Source organism: Ranitomeya imitator, chromosome 4, assembly GCF_032444005.1.
Source record: "Ranitomeya imitator isolate aRanImi1 chromosome 4, aRanImi1.pri, whole genome shotgun sequence".
Classification (NCBI taxonomy): domain Eukaryota; kingdom Metazoa; phylum Chordata; class Amphibia; order Anura; family Dendrobatidae; genus Ranitomeya; species Ranitomeya imitator.
In genome coordinates, this window is record NC_091285.1 from 407392510 (window position 1) to 407409932 (window position 17423).

The window sequence follows — 17423 nt, forward strand, 5'->3', positions numbered from 1 at the left end:
AACACGAGGAGTTCAGTTTTTGACAGGTTTAGTTTCAGATAGAGGGAGGACATGATGTTAGAGACAGCGGTAAGACAATCACTGGTGTTTTCTAAAAAGGTCGGTGTGATATCGGGAGCAGAAGTGTATAATTGGGTGTCGTCAGCATAGAGATGGTACTGGAAACCAAATCTACTGATTGTTTGTCCAATAGGGGCAGTATACAACGAGAAGAGTAGGGGGCCTAGGACTGATCCTTGAGGAACCCCAACAGTAAGGGGAAGGTGAGAGGAGGAGGAACCAGCAAAACATACAGTGAAGGATCGGTCAGAGAGATAGGAGGAGAACCAGGAGAGAACGGTGTCCTTGAGGCCGATGGAGCGGAGCATAGTGAGGAGGAGCTGATGATCCACAGTGTCGAATGCTGCAGAGAGATCCAAGAGAATTAGCATGGAGTAGTGACCATTAGATTTAGCTGTTAGTAGGTCATTAGAGACTTTAATGAGGGCAGTTTCAGTAGAGTGTAAAGAGCGGAAGCCAGATTGAAGAGGGTCGAGAAGAGAGTTATCTGAGAGATAGCGGGTAAGACGGGAGTGGACCAGGCGTTCGAGGAGTTTAGAGATGAAGGGAAGATTAGAGACAGGTCTATAATTAGCGGCACAGTTTTGGTCGAGGGATGGTTTTTTAAGTAATGGATGTATGATGGCATGCTTAAATGAGGAGGGAAAAATACCGGAAGTGAGGGAAAGGTTGAATATTTTTGTTAGGTCAGAGGTGACAGCCGGGGAAAGGGACTGGAGGAGATGTGACGGAATGGGGTCACTGGTGCAAGTGGTCGGGCGAGAAGATGCAAGGAGCCTGCTTACTTCTTCTTCTGTAACTGCTTCAAAGTCAGAGAGTGAACTAGATGCAGTGGGGGAGGGAGGACAGTGCATGGTATGAAGAGATTGGGAGATGATTTCCTGTCGAATGTGGTCAATTTTTTCTTTGAAGTAATTGGCCAGATCGTCAGCACGGAGATCCGTGGTTGGGGCCTGCTCTCTTGGGTTGAGTAGGGACTGGAACGTGTCAAAGAGACGTTTAGGGTTATTGGACAGGGAGGTGATGAGGGTGTTGAAGTAGGTTTGTTTGGAGAGGTGAAGGGCAGAATTGTATGTCTTTAGCATGAACTTATAATGGATGAAATCTTCTGGTAGATTAGATTTTCTCCACAGACGTTCTGCGCACCTGGAGCACCGCTGCAGGAAACGTGTTTGCAGCGTGTGCCACGGTTGTTGCCGTCTGTGCCGAGTTGTTTTCTGTATAGGAGGAGCAGCTTCATCCAGAGCACTTTGCAGGGTTTCATTGTAATGCTTCAATGCAGAATCAGGACATGAGATGGAGGAAATAGGGGCCAATGAGGACTGCAAGTTCTTCATAAGTTTCTGGGTGTTAATGGCCTGTATGTTTCTATAGGTGTGGAAAGTGGGGGTGACCTGAGCGGGATGGCAGTTCTTGATAGAGAATGAAAGAAGGTTGTGGTCAGAGAGCGGGAGAGGGGAGTTTGTGAAATCATCCACTGAGCAAAGTCGGGAGAAGACCAAGTCAAGGGAGTTTCCATCTTCATGTGTTGGAGAGTTAGTATGCTGCGAGAGGCCAAAAGAGGAGGATAGAGATAAAAGGTGAGAAGCAGATGGGGAGAGGGGAGAGGCAATGGGGATGTTGAAATCACCCATGATAAGGGTGGGGGTGTCACAGGAGAGAAAGTGTGGAAGCCAGGTGGCAAAGTGATCCAGGAACTGATGAGAGGGGCCGGGAGGACGATACACCACCGCCACTCGCATGGAGAAGGGGACGTAGAGTCTGACCACATGGACCTCAAAGGAAGGGAAGACAAGTGAGGGTACTTGGGGGATAACTTGGAAAGTACATTTGGGTGAAAGGAGCAGACCAATGCCTCCACCTGCTCTGTTGTCTGATCTTGGGGTATGAGAAAAGTGTAGTCCACCATATGAAAGAGCAGCAGCAGCGGTGGTGTCTGACTGCTGGATCCAGGTTTCAGTAAGAGCCAGGAGATTAAGAGAATTAGAAAGGAAGAAGTCATGAATGAAGGAGAGTTTATTACACACAGATAAAAATAAGAAATAATGGTTTATCTATTACATTACTTAGTTCTCTTAGTACTCGTGGGTGTATGCCATCCAGACCCGGAGATTTATCTATTTTAATCTTATTTAGCCGGTTTCGCACCTCTTCTTGGGTTAGATTGGTGACCCTTAATATAGGGTTTTCATTGTTTCTTGGGATTTCACCTAGCATTTCATTTTCCACCGTGAATACCGTGGAGAAGAAGGTGTTTAATATATTAGCTTTTTCCTCGTCATCTACAACCATTCTTTCCTCACTATTTTTTAAGGGGCCTACATTTTCAGTTTTTATTCTTTTACTATTGATATAGTTGAAGAACAGTTTGGGATTAGTTTTACTCTCCTTAGCAATGTGCTTCTCTGTTTCCTTTTTGGCAGCTTTAATTAGTTTTTTAGATAAAGTATTTTTCTCCCTATAGTTTTTTAGAGCTTCAATGGTGCCATCCTGCTTTAGTAGTGCAAATGCTTTCTTTTTACTGTTAATTGCCTGTCTTACTTCTTTGTTTAGCCACATTGGGTTTTTCCTATTTCTAGTCCTTTTATTCCCACAAGGTATAAACCGCTTACACTGCCTATTTAGGATGTTCTTAAACATTTCCCATTTATTATCTGTATTATTAGTTCTGAGGATATTGTCCCAGTCTACATATATAGATATATATATCTACATATAAGATATAGATCTTCTGTGACAAATTATTAGACAAATGTTTGTCCATACAATATGCCATAGGAGACCAGCTGTTTATTCTTGGATTTTTTTTTTAAATAGTCCACAATAGATTTGATAGATAAATAAATATGAAGCTTACCACTTGCTTTGCAGACATCAAAGTGCATATGAAGATTCCCAGAGAGACCAAAACAATGGACAAGTACTTGGAAGCACTATACCTGAAAAGTTAAAATTGTAAAATGATCATATAAAACACAATGTCAAAACAGAAAACTGATAGTACATGGAGAAAAATGACACCTTCCCTAGCCGTCGCAATCTAAAGAGAAAAATGTGCACCCTTCTCAAATTATTATAGCCCCCCGGAAAAGAATATGTTGAGAAAAGCTCCTGTTCTATATCATGTACCCCAATCACCAGACGATGCCAAAGCAGGGTTTTGTTTTTAATTTTAGTTTGGAAGCAGAGGTATCCTGCAGAAATGTATATGACAGTGTATATTTTTTGTATGCCTACACAGTGTTTTCCTAAGGCTACTTTCACACTAGCATTTTTGCAATACGTCGCAATGCGTCGTTTATGGGAAAAAGCGCATCCTGCAAAGTTGTTTGCAGGATGCGCTTTTGCCCCATAGATTAACATTAGCGACGCATTGACAAACGTCGCAATCGTCGTGCGACGGTTGCGCCGTGTTGTGGCGGACCGGCGGGAGCAAAAAACGTACATGTAACGTTTTTTGCTGCCAACGGACCGCTTTTTCCGACCGCGCATGCGCGGCCGGAACTCCGCCCCCACCTTACAATGGGGCAGCAGATGCGCAGGAAAAATGCATCCGCTGCCTCCGTTGTGCGGCGCATTCACTGCTAGCGTTGGAACCTTGGCCCGACGCACTGCGACGGGCCGAGTCCGACACTAGTGTGAAAGTAGCCTAACTTACAAGTCAGATGGCCATGAGCAATTTTAATGGCAGAAAAAGGCGATTTAATTCTAAGACTAGAAAAAATGCTTTGTACTAACAAGGAGTTGTAATGTCTTCAAGGAAATTCCAAATAAAACTATAAAGGGAACCTGTGAGCAGATTCATGTCACCAGCACGACAGCACGCATCAGAGTCCGGTTCTATTATTTCAGATATGTATGTTTTACTGTGAAATGCTGCGTCCTAAAGGTACCTTCACACTAAACGATATCGCTAGCGATCCGTGACATTGCAGCGTCCTGGCTAGCGATATCGTTCAGTTTGACACGCAGCAGCGATCAGAATCCTGCTGTGATGTCGTTGGTCGGGGCTAGAAGGCCAGAACTTTATTTGGTCGCTGGCTCTCCCGCTGACATCGCTGAATCGGCGTGGCCACGCTTAGCAACCCGATGTTTACCCTGGTTACCATCCTAAAAGTAAAAAACAAACACTTCATACTTACCTTCCGCTGTCTGTCCCCGGCGCTGTGCTTCCTGCACTCACTGTGAGCACAGTGGCCGGAAAGCAGAGCGGTGACGTCACCGCTCTGCTTTCCGGCCGCTGTGCTCACAGCCAGTACAGAGAAGCACAGCGCCGGGGACAGACAGCGGAAGGCAAGTATGAAGCGTTTGTTTTTTTTACTTTTAGGATGGTAACCAGGGTAAACATCGGGTTACTAAGCGCGGCCCTGCGCTTAGTAACCCGATGTTTACCCTGGTTACCGGCATCGTTGGTCGCTGGAGAGCGGTCTGTGTGACAGCTCTCCAGCGACCAAACAGCGACGCTGCAGCGATCCGGATCGTTGTCTGGATCGCTGCAGCGTCGTTTAGTGTGAAGGTACCTTAAGAGGACTGGTCACAGAGGCATGTCCTGGCAAGACAGGTCTCTCCCTGTACACACAGGCAACAAGAGATCGGCCAATCCAAGAGAGCGGGGCAGGCAGGGCAGGGAGAAGCCTTCAGGGACACCTCTGTGACCAGTCAGCTTAGTCACCTTGTTCCTGGCTTTTCAGCGTAAAATATGTCTGAAGTGAAAGACAGTCTCTGATCTATGCTGTAAGTGTTTCGGGCACAAAGAATTTGCTAACATGGGAACCTGTCACCATGGAATGAACTTATCCAACGCTTATCAGCCCTTTCACAGATCATGTGTATAAGCCCCTAGCTCCACCGCAGATCAAAGAAAATACCTTATATAATTCTCCCATGCCTGTGCTAACCACCACAGTCCGGTCCAATGATGGGCTGTACTCAGTGTCTCCTCTCACCTACAGCTGATCTTCCTGCTTTGCTGGACATTATTCCCCCCAATCTCAGGCCTGTGCAGTTGAAGCAGAGATTCTGCACACATGATACGCTCTACCGTGAGGAAAATGATGACCCGGAAGTGAATCTGACGCATTACAGGACTTTGTTCGGCCCTGAGCAGAGCGTGCCTGCACAGGCCCGAGATTTGCAGCACAGGGTGAATGATATAGAGGTCTTCCACATCCATCAAAGCAGGTAGGACAGCTATTGTGGGACGAGAGGACGTACTGTGCGCAGGCGCTACTGTCCGACAAGACCACAGTGATTACCAGATGGCGCCAGAGAAATATAGAAGATATTTTCTTTATTTGCAGGGAGCTGGGGGATTGTACAAGTGCTGGACTTGTGTGTAAGAGGGATAGGTGGTGATTTAGTTAAGGACTAATGTTAATAAAAATTGTAATTTCTTGGCACCAGTCTAGTAATGCAAATGAGCAGACTTCAGTTGAAGTCTCTTGTAGGAAGTTCCCCATGCTTCTCTGCCCAAGTCAGTTTGCCATGATGCACAGCACAGTGAGTTATTTGACTAGTATGGTGCTGAGTGCAGGACTGTTGGGGACCCCTCATGTAGTCCAGTATTAAGTCCTCATCAGAAACCGCTTGTGTCTGTACTAATACTGTATGCACTGAGCGCTGTTTAAGTGTAGAGTAAGTGGTAAGGAGGGATTTCCAAAAGGAATGCCTCCATGCAGGTGCCATGGGGAAGGGTTCAGTCTCGCAGTAGCCATCTCAAATGCTGTCAGGCTGAACGTAGTGAAAATTGACTGCAGGATGCCTTTTGATGTTTTCTTCCTGTATATACTACTATCAATAGTGATAGATATAACACAATCTTACCTCTTATGAAGAATTATTATACCTAAGATCATATTTGCAATCAATGATCCCTAGAAAAGAAATAGTAAAAATAGTAACATTGTGAAGTCAGGACTCATGATACATATGTAAGCGTTCTAAATTCCATACATCTCCATTACCTAGTATTAAAGGGAATCTGTTTAACCCCCCCCCCCCCGGGACGTATATGACCTATTAATATGGGCCTACAGGTAATAGACATGTTACACTAGTCCTACCTGTATAGCTCAAAGCTGCGGTCTTGTTGTTGAGAAATCTTATATTCTTTCCTTATGCTAATGATTTCTTCCAGGCTCCAGGGTGTGCTGTGTCTGGAAGAAAACTCTACCTCCTGTCTATCATACCACCCCCCTCCACTCAGTGTGACAGTGTCCTGTGATGTGTAATGGTGGCCCTGGGATCACAGGCCTGGAATGGCGTGAATGTACAGGGCCCATTCTGCCCTTCTATGGGCACTGGCTTCAGCGTTTTTCTGCACAGGCGAATCACTGCTACTTCCGTTGCAGTGACCACCGGCGTGTGCAGCGATAAGGTGCTCTCGCCACCATGCATACATGGGTGACGGGGGGGGGGGGATCAGAAACTGCATGGTTCCTAACTATGGAGGGAGGAAGGAAGTGGGGAGAGCAGTTTATTGCCCCGCACGAAGGCACAGAAGAACTCTGAAGTCAACATCACTCCTATAGCTAATAGACCTGGATTTGTACTTTGACAGCACCAGATTTTTTTTTTTACACAATGTTGCCTGTGTGTATTATGAGCTTTATGGAGTTTTCCATTGAGTGCACAGACTTGACAGGCTTTATCTATAATTTCTCCTTCGCCTCATTGGGGGACACAGACCGTGGTGTATGCTGCTGCCAATAGGAGGCTGACACTAAGTGATACAAAAAAAGTTGGCTCCTCCCCTGCAGTATACACCCTCCTGCTGGCTCTCAGCTAACCAGTTCGGTGCAAAAGCAGTAGGAGATCAATAACAATATATGAGCGTATAGCATGTCATATTATATATGAGAGTATAGCATGTCAGATTATAAAAAACAATCATAAGCTAATAACAGGGTGGGAGCTGTGTCCCCCAATGAATGGCTCGGAGAAAAGGATTTTACGGTGAGTACACAAAAATCCCTATTTCTCCTTCGCCTCATTGGGGGACACAGACCGTGGGACGTCCCAAAGCAGTCCCTGGGTGGGGACAACAACAGATCAAGCCCTGTGTAACCGCTACTTACAAGTGCGCCACCGCGGCCTTTAGAGTCCGCCTGCCCAGACTCACATCTGTGGAAGTGTGGGAATTATAGTGCTTCAAGAATGCATGCGGACTGGATGAATCCGCAAGCTTGCAGGCGAGCCTTGCTGACGCCTGGTGCCTAGAACCCTTGATAGACAGGGAGATAGGCTGACATCTAGCACGGAAGGACTCCTGGATGGTGAAAAGAATTCACCATGTTATCATGGTCGATGAAACGGCTAAACCCTTCCTGAAAATGTCAGGAAGCCTTCCTTTACCGTCAGGAAGCCCAAATAAAACGTCCAACCTTCAGAAGGACTCCATCCTCAAGACGTACCTACTCAGAGCACACACTTCGTCCAGAATATGGGGGATCTTATTCCATTTTGTGGACTGGAGCCAAAAGAGATGAGGGAAGAACTATGGCTTCATAACAGTGGTAATACAGTACCACCTTGGTAACAAGGGATGGAGATGGCCTGAGGACAACCTTGCCTCGAAGGAAATAAGGGAAAAAAGTCTGAAAGAGCAGAGAAGCTAGCTCCGAAGACTCGTCAGAGTGAGAATATCGCAGAGGAGAACGGGACGACTTTCCCTGATAGTAAAGTCTGCCCGGATGAAAAAGGAGCCTACTGTAAGGCTCCTAGGAATAATAAGGTCCCAATGATCTAACGGTATGCGATAGGGAAGAACTACGTGTGAAAACTCCCTGTGAGAAAGTCCCTACTTGCGGTTGTGCTGCGATAAGGCGAGAAGATACTAGCTCCGCAAACAAAAAAACGGACGTGGTCAGTGCAGATCTCTGAGGATCACTGGGGCCCCTTTCTGCTTCCGAAAGGCTTTCGGAAGTAGTGGAAGGAGAGTTATGGAAACTGGTACCACGGCAGAACCAGAGCATGGAGAGCGATGGCTCTTGGATCTCGAGGCCGAACCACGAACTCGAGTACATTGGCCTTCAGTCTGGATGTCATCCCACCTACAACTGGAGAGCTCCAGTAAGGACAGATCTGATGGAAGACTTCGGGGTGAAGTTCCCACTGACTTGAGGCGGAACCCTGATGGCTGAATTTGTTTGCCGTTCAGAGTTCTACTTCTGGGATATATACTGCCGAGATCACCGAATAATAGACTTCGGCCCATCAGAGAAAGTGAGGTACCTCGGTCATGGCGCCTGACCGTGGGTACCTGCTAGATGACTGACGTAAGGCACCGCCGTGGCATTATCCAATTGAATTCGGATAGGGAGACCCGCCAGAAGGCAGTGGACCTGCTGTAAGACTACCGTTCGGATCTCCAGAACAATGATGGGGAGAAGAAGACTGGCATTGGAAGTTACTAATAACCATTGAACCGGGAGAAAGGCCCTGGATGAAGAAGGAGCTCAGAGACTATTGTCTGAAAGTCTGTTTGACTTGCTAAAAACGAGTGGAGCGAAGGAAACCGTTTCCATTGTCGTCACCATTTTTGCTCAGAACCCTCTTAGCAAATCGAATGAAATGAGGGGGTGAGTAATCAAGTCCTCAGAACTCTCCTTGCGCGAGCTCCCTGTTGAAGGGCCATGACCTTGTCTCGAGGAAGAATTACCATCCTTCTAGAAGTGTGCAGGATCATCCTCAAAAAGGATATCTGCTGGGCTGGAAATGAGGAGAGCTTGTCTAAGTGTAGCTGCCAGCCCAGGAGAGAAGGTATCGCAAGAGATATAGACGACTCAGCGTAGTCCTGGAAGGGCAGCTAGACAGACCAAACAGGGCAGGACGAGCACGCCTCTAGAGTGCAAGACAAACATGACATCCGCCATGACCCGAGCGAACACTCTGGGAGCGGAAGCAAGGCCGAAGGACAAGGTTTTGACTTGAAAATGCTGTTGACGAATGGAAAGGCGAAGGAATTTTTGCAGAGGGCAAGCAACCCGAATGTCGATGGATGCCGGAAACTGCACCTTTTTCTGTTGAAGTAATGGCTGAGCGGAGGGACTCCATCCAAAGAAGGTGGACCATGTCAAAGGTTGTTAGAAGTTTGAGGTCCAGGGTCGATCTTACTTTTCGTTCCCCTGTTTGGAACCAAGATCCCTTAGATCTAGACTGTGCTGGACAATCCTTATACAATCCTTTGTCAGTCTCCCGCTCAAAAGATTTGATTGGCCAGTTGTTGCTGGTGTGAATCAAGGTAGTTAAGGTCTCCAGCCAGGAGACCATTGCTCTAGCAATCCATGCGGCCGCTAGGGAGGATAGAACGCTGGACCCGAAGCCGCAAGACGGAACGAACCAGATTTGCTATCTGACAGTCCGTGGTATTTTTAATTGATGACCCATTAGGTAGGGATACTGGTAGGTATACCACAGGAGATTCTACCCGGTTAAACTGCCCCATGGCAGAATGTGCGGCTGCATCCAGCAGGTCATAGTCTCTTGCCATCTCCTCTTTTCACGGTGCAGAGATAAAAATTAGGAACCCTCGATCCATCAACCTCTTAACAGGGAAGTGGAGAGGAATTGTCCGCCCTCTTGCATCATCCACTAAATAGTGGTGATGCAGAGGGGGGAGCTCGTACGCCAAAAAGGGTGCCTCTATATGTCCACAGAGTTCAGCTCTCCAGGTGGACAGGACAGGTTGTCTGGCGTTAGGTCTGGATGCAGAAGAGGAAACATGGAGACGACACTCCGTGTGCTCGTCTGTTGATGGTGTGGGGAGATCGGTGCCCTTTAAAGGACCCGTCGCCCTTAAAAAACAGGCCAGGCATGGCATCCCACGTAGAGGCTTCTGTCCTGTGAATCGCTTATCCGAATTGAATGGCAAATGCTCTCGAGGGAGTTTAGTCTCTGAAACTCTGGCAAGCTCAGGCAATATCCAATCCATATTCAGAGCCTTGTTGTCATCAAATCATTGGTGAGGGAGCAGGAAACGAAAAACTTCCGTTTTCTAGATGCCTGTATGTTTCTAGACGCCTGCACGTTTCTAGAATACTTGCGGCCCCTGCTAGCCGACGGCTCCCATGTAGGATAGGGACCATGTATATTGGTCCTGCGAGCACTCCAAACACAGAGGGTACACAGAGGGATTCAATCTCTTGGTCCGAGAACCATGGATTGGTCAGTGAAGAATTGCACTGAGGGGAACTAGAGGATAAAGCTGGGGTCGGCGGCGGAGGGCTCCTCGGACTGATCAAGCGCCTTTAAGACCAGGGAATACTGGTCATGCACCTTTAAGACCAGGGAATACTGGTCATGCGCCTTTAAGACCAGGGAATACTGGTCATGCGCCTTTAAGACCAGAGAATACTGGCCATGCGCCTTTGAGACCGGGGAATACTGGTCATGCGCCTTTAAGAACAGAGAATACTGGCCATGCGCCTTTAAGACCAGAGAATACTGGTCATTCACCTTTAAGACCAGAGAATACTGGACATGCACCTTTAAGACCAGGAAATACTGGTCATGCACCTTTAAGACTGGGAATACTGGCCATATGCCTTTAAGACCAGGGAATACTGGTCATGTGCTTTTAAGACCAGGAAATACTGGCCGTGTGCCTTTAAGACCAGGTACTTCCTTACCCGGGTACTGATGTAGAGTCGATGTGCCCCTTTAATGCAAAAATACTGTCACCCCAGTGTGAGCTGGCCGGGTGGACCAAGATGGCCACCGGGAGCTGCAGAGTTGATAAAATCTCGCAGAGAGCGAGAAGCGCCAATTTGGGGGGCGGAGCCACAGACACGATGTTGAATAGGCCTAAGCCGGGGCCTAAATTTCTGTAGCCGGCGGAAGTCACCAGTGGGTCGTTCCAGGCAAGACTTCTAGGATGCGGCCTACAAATCGGCCGAAGCCGGGGGCTAAATTTTTGCAGCCATCCAGAGCGTTACCTCAGAGGTGGGCCACAGGGAAGTGGCTGAGGCTGCCTGTCAGCATGTGAATATCCCACTGAAGATGGATCCACTCACCATTGGTGCGCGTCCCGGCATGGAGCCGCCGTGGATGTGGGTTTCAGCGCTGTTCTGTGCAGCGTGGACGGTGCAGGGATAAGCCTCAATCCATCATCCGTTTGTTAGGGAGGTGGAGAGGAACCATCCGCCTCCTTGAGCCATCCGCTTTCACAGTGGTGGGACAGTGGGGGCTGCTCGGACGCCATAGAGAGGGGCCTCTGTACAGCCACGGAGTTCAGTCCGGGTGGACAGGGCCAGTTGTCCGGCATTAGGCCTGGCTCCAGGAGAGGATACATGGAGGCGACACTCCATGTGGTCGCCTGCTGCTGGTGTGGGGAGATCGGGATCATGAAAGGAACCGTAGCCCCCGAAGTGAGCTCAGGCACGGCTTCCCACGTCGCAGGAAAGGGTACGGGGAGGTATACTCGCCGTGCTCGCCTGTTGATGGTTCGGGGGAGATCGGAACCTTGAAAGGAACCGTCGCCCCCTTCACTCCGTTAATTAAAAAATAAAAATTTACAGAAAAGTAAACAATAAAATAAAAACGTTGGGGTCTGAAACAGACCCATGTGCCTCCTACAGACACTAAGCAAGAACTGGTTAGCTGAGAGCCAGCAGGAGGGTGTATACTGCAGGGGAGGAGCGAACTTTTTTTGTATCACTTAGTGTCAGCCTCCTATTGGCAGCAGCATACACCCACGGCCTGTGTCTCCCAATGAGGCGAAGGAGAAATTATAGATAAAGCCTGTCAAGTCTGTGCACTCAATGGAAAACTCCATAAAGCTCATAATACACACAGGCAACATTGTGTAAAAAAAAATCTGGTGCTGTCAAAGTACAAAGCCAGGTCTATTAGCTATAGGAGTGATGTTACAAAATCAGTAACACTAAAGTACTAAGCACGCAAATGGAATTTGAAAACCTCATTAATGTAAAGTGGAATCAATTTGGGTGAATTTGGTAAAATATTGGAGATAATAAAATCTGAAATATTCTCTATTCTTCCGCTGATTGTTTCCAGATTGCGCTCCTTTTTATATAAATGGTAAGATCTGAAGCAATATCTGCATGTAATTCATAGTGATTTTGCAAACGATTTAAAGGAAACTTGACATGTCCCCAAATACTATTAGCCTGCAGATATGGACAATCTGCAAGGTAATAGTGTTCTAAAGCAGTGCGGCTCTAGGGTGAAAAAGAACAGTATTCCACCTATCCTACAGAGACTCACTCATTGTACAGAGGTCAGTAAATGGTCCGGGGTATGCTTAAAGCCACCACTCACTGTGTATGGATACCGAAGACAAGAAATGTACCAGAACAATAAATTATGAAATAATTACTTAAAACATAAATTTGATACAAATATCTACTATATAATTGTCTAAGGGTTACTTCCATCTGACTGTCTGTAACGGAAATCCAAAGTCGCTGATTGGTCACGGCAAAACAGCCACGACCAATCAGCGACGAGCACAGTCCGGCGGCAAAATGGCCGCTCCTTACTCCACGCAGTCAGTGCCCGCTCCATAATCCCCTCCAGTCAGCGCTCACAGAGGGTTAATGGCAGCGTTAATGGACCGCGTTATGCCGCGGTGTAACGCACTCCGTTAACGCTACTATTAACCCTGTGTGACCAACTTTTTACTATTGATGCTGACTATACACTACGTTGCCGGCTGTGCTATATACTCCGTGGGCTGTGCTATATACTCCGTGGGCTCTGTAATATACTCCGTGGGCTGTTATATACTACGAGGCCGCCCGCGAACAAACAGCGACAGGCACAGTCCAGCCGCGAATTGGCACGGGATTTGAACCATGCTTCGCTAATTGGTTGCGGCCGGCCGAATCCTGTGTATTCAATGTTTTATTCTAAAATCTTCATAAATAAAATACATACATATTCTAGAATACCCGGTGCATTAGAATCGGCTACCATCTAGTTAAAATATAAAAGATTCCAAAATTTACAAACACTTGTTTATATACAAACACTTTTATATGTTTTTAATATTTGTACAAAATAAAATTATCTTTTAAGTATTTATTTCATAATTATTGTCCTTTTTGTGTTCGGTATTGTTATAGTTGATAGTGCCCTATGGGACACATTACTCGATATTACTCCAGCAGCGACTGAATCCGGGCTGGCACGCCTTTGACTGAAAGCTGGAGGCTGTCACCATGTTTTCAGTGCAGCAGCTGGGCAGCTTTAGAAATCTATTGACCAGCAGATTAACCCTATATCTGCAGGTCAATAGTGTTTAGGGACATGATAGAGACTTTCTTGGCACAGAATGACTGATCAAACCAAAAACAGGAGCTCAGTGTATCATGGTGGGGCCAACTCTTTAAGTTAAGTGCACCTTGGCTAAGCAATGGAGCACCAAGTGCCTGACCTTGGTTTGATCAGTCATTATGTGCCAACAGAATCCCTTTAAAAGGAAACCTGTTATGTCCCTTATTATTTATTATTATTATTATACATTTTTATAGCGCCATTTATTCCATGGCGCTTTACATGTGAATACGGGGCAAATATAGACAAATACATTAAACATGAGCAGATAACAAGGCACACGAGTACATAAGGAGGGAGGACCCTGCCCGCGAGGGCTAACAGTCTGCAGGGGGTGGGTGAGGATACACTAGGAGAGGGAAGAGCTGGCTGTGCGGCTGTTCAGTAGGTTGAGGATCACTGCAGGCTGTAGGCTTGTCGGAAGAGATGAGTCTTCAGGTTCTTTTTGAAGGTTTCTATGGTAGGCGCAAGTCTGATGTGTTGGGGTAGAGAGTTCCAGAGTATGGGGGAAGCACGGGAGAAGTCTTGGATGCGGTTATGGGAAGAAGAGATGAGAGGGGAGTAGAGAAGGAGGTCTTGGGAGGACCGGAGGTCGCGTGTAGGTAGGTACCGGGAGACCATGTCACAGATGTATGGAGGAGACAGGTTGTGGATGGCTTTGTATGTCAGTGTGAGGGTTTTGAACTGGAGTCTCTGGGCGATAGGAAGCCAGTGAAGGGCTTGACACAGGGGAGAGGCTGGGGAATAGCGGGGGGACAGGTGGATTAGTCGGGCAGCAGAGTGTAGGATGGATTGGAGTGGTGCCAGAGTGCTAGAGGGGAGTCCAGAGAGTAGGAGGTTGCAGTAGTCGAGGCGGGAGATGATAAGGGCATGCACTAGCGTTTTTGCAGTGTTGCGGTCAAGGAAAGCACGGATCCGGGAAATATTTTTGAGTTTGAGTTGATGTCCCTAAACGCTATTGATCCTGTGCATGCAGAAATGCAACTTTTATGTATTAAGAGTAGGACCCTTGCATGATACTCCCCAGGCAGTGTACAGTGGCCTTAAGGCCTGTTATTCTAAAGCTGGCCAAACTCTCCGATTTCAGCCAACAGTCCAATGTCTCTGGGGACCTCCCAGCTGCCCCCTTGGAGGGGCATAGATGAGGGTCTGGACAACTGTCACAGGATGTGCGCATCATATTTATCAAGTAATCGATATCTTTCTGCATCGTGTTAACACCAAACCCACTTGGCTTTAGCCTTCACAGTATAGCCAACTAATCATTACTGTTGATACATACAGAGTGTTGTCCAAGGGTGGAGCACGAGAAAGGTAGACTGCCATGATAGCAGTTTAATAACATCTTTTGCATGGTGATATAACCCTCCCCAGAGATAACATCATCATACTGCCCCCACTTCTACTCACCGATCTAAATATCATGTGAAGTGGCATTGAGATATTGAGATTCAGTGCATAGTTATTCACCACGCTAACAGTAAAAAACATAGTCACCATGATCACGTAATACCTAAAAAAAAATAATATAGTGAATACACGCCTGACAAAAGGGTTACATCGCTCAATATACACAAATAACCTCACAAGTACAATATACCTAATTGGAATGGCCGGCCGCTTCCTTCCAAAATTTGCCTGGAAGATGAATCCTTCTACTGCTATAAGTAAGAACTGTGCAAACGTCACAATGTTTCCACATCCTGGAAACTTCCTGGAAATAAAACAGTCGTTACACTCAATAGAACAGAACAGAAAGAAAAAGCCTGATCAGCAGCGCGCCAATGTGGGAAAATAATCTCTGAAAGTCAAACCCTTGTCACACAGTGCTTCCAATGTTATCTAATTTTAAGAATTTAGCATTAATGGCATATTTACACTGAAGGCCCCCAAGATAAGCCGAACAAAGCCAGAGCGACTAACTAGAACAGACTATTGTAGGTTCGCACGTTGGGTTTTTCCATCCTGTTAATTGTCAAGATTTTTTTAAAGACATGTAATAAAATACAGGAATACAGGGGATCGTGACAGTGTGTGCATCGCACCATGAGGAATACAGGGGAATCCCGACAATGTGTGCATCGCACCATGAGGAATACAGGGGAATCGTGTGTGCATCGCACCATGAGGAATACAGGGGAATCGTGACAGTGTGCGCATCGCACCATCAGGAATACAGGGAATCGTGACAGTGTGTGCATCGCACCATGAGGAATACAGGGGAATCATGAGAGTGTGCGCATCGCACCATGAGGAATACAGGGGGTCGTGACAGTGTGTGCATCGCACCATCAGGAATACAGGGAATCGTGACAGTGTGTGCATCGCACCATGAGGAATACAGGGGAATCATGAGAGTGTGCGCATCGCACCATGAGGAATACAGGGGAATCGTGACAGTGTGCGCATCGCACCATGAGGAATACAGGGGAATTGTGACAGTGTGTGCATCGCACCATGAGGAATACAGGGGAATTGTGACAGTGTGTGCATCGCACCATCAGGGATACAGGGGATCGTGACAGTGTGCGCATCACACTATCAGGAATACAGGGGATCGTGACAGTGTGCACATCGCACCATCAGGGATACAGGGGAATCCTGACAGTGTGTGCATCGCACCATCAGGAATACAGGGGATCGTGACAGTGTGCGCATCGCACCATCAGGAATACAGGGGATCGTGACAGTGTGCGCATCACACCATCAGGGATACAGGGGATCGTGACAGTGTGTGCATCGCACCATCAGGAATACAGGGGATCGTGACAGTGTGCGCATCGCACCATTAGGAATACAGGGGATCGTGACAGTGTGCGCATCGCACCATCAGGAATACAGGGGATCGTGACAGTGTGCGCATCGCACCATCAGGAATACAGGGGATCGTGACAGTGTGCGCATCGCACCATCAGGAATACAGGGGATCGTGACAGTGTGCGCATCGCACCATCAGGAATTCCCACAGTCATGATTTGCCGGTCTGCGGTCAGAGGGGCCGTGCTATAGAACATCTGCACTCCAGTAATATCTATGCAGTCTCTACCATTGAACATTCCCTTTAAGATTGTCACCAAGTAAAAAGTTACCAGCTTATGCTCTTATTTTATTCCCGCTGCTCCTGCATTTGCCATTTTGTTTTCATATGAAATCCATCATACGGTTCCAGAGAGCATTTTTATCTCCTGCTAATTTTTATGGCAAGGGGGCGTGGCACACAAGGTAATTATGCAGAGAATCCTGTTCACCACGCCCCCTCGAAAGACCATAAAAATTAGCACTAGATAAAAAAGGGCCATATAGAGATGTCAATAAATGAATGAGCCAGCGCCATAACATAGGGGCGTACACCGGCCACGCTGGGGAGGGACGGAGCCAACTATGGATAACTGGACCCGGTCATGTTTAGTATTAATCAGATACAGATGCCCAGACATCAGGCCATTACACTGAGCACTGACGACGATAGGCTGATGTCGCGATTGTTGCAATATGCCGGAAGCAGTAACCGCAGCTCTATGTGCAGCCTGCCCTGTCCTACACCGACAATGAATGAGCGGCTGAATCCTGCTCCTCACCTGGCCAAAAGTTCTAAGAACACCACGTTACTGCAGCAGCCGGAGAACACCAGGCCCACGGCAAGAGCAGGGTGCATGGTGACCGGAACAACCCCGCCACCGGCTCCGGCAGTCCGCGCAGATCACCGCAGCTCTCTCCCGGCCGGCGTCTTGCTGAAATTGTAACTAACAACCGGCCAAAATCAAAGCGACACGTCTGCCAACAGCGCGCTGCCTTGTGGGAGCTGTAGTTCTTCAGCTACGAAGACGCCATGCTTTCTACAACAAAGAAAAATACAACTCCCGAGATGCACTGCGCATGCGTCTCACCGTGTGGTATGACAGCTGCCGGCCGGATACTTAGGTCGTTTGGCTGTAGCTATTAGGGAGACGAGAGCGAAATGCAAAACCTCCGGGGTGTGGAGGAGTCAGTTATTTCCAGGCACAGCTAGTTCTGGTCCCGTGTGGAAGCTGCCTCAGACTGCATGGGGGTCAGCTGTACAGAGCTCA

The 17423-nt window shown here is 47.4% G+C and overlaps 1 protein-coding gene across 1 annotated transcript in view; it reads right to left on the reverse strand.

Annotated features, from left to right (window-relative positions):
• Positions 1-17136, reverse strand: part of SLC35B4 (solute carrier family 35 member B4) — a 33686-nt gene extending 16550 nt beyond the window's left edge. The window contains exons 1-5 of the mRNA XM_069765364.1: positions 16935-17136; positions 14957-15070; positions 14767-14869; positions 5884-5933; positions 2918-2999 (exon numbers count right to left, since the gene is read on the reverse strand). Of these exons, the coding sequence (XP_069621465.1) occupies positions 2918-2999; positions 5884-5933; positions 14767-14869; positions 14957-15070; positions 16935-17011 (426 nt within the window). The 5' untranslated portion in view covers positions 17012-17136. The remainder of the gene's footprint in view (positions 1-2917; positions 3000-5883; positions 5934-14766; positions 14870-14956; positions 15071-16934) is intronic.
• Between the last annotated feature and the right edge of the window lie 287 nt (positions 17137-17423).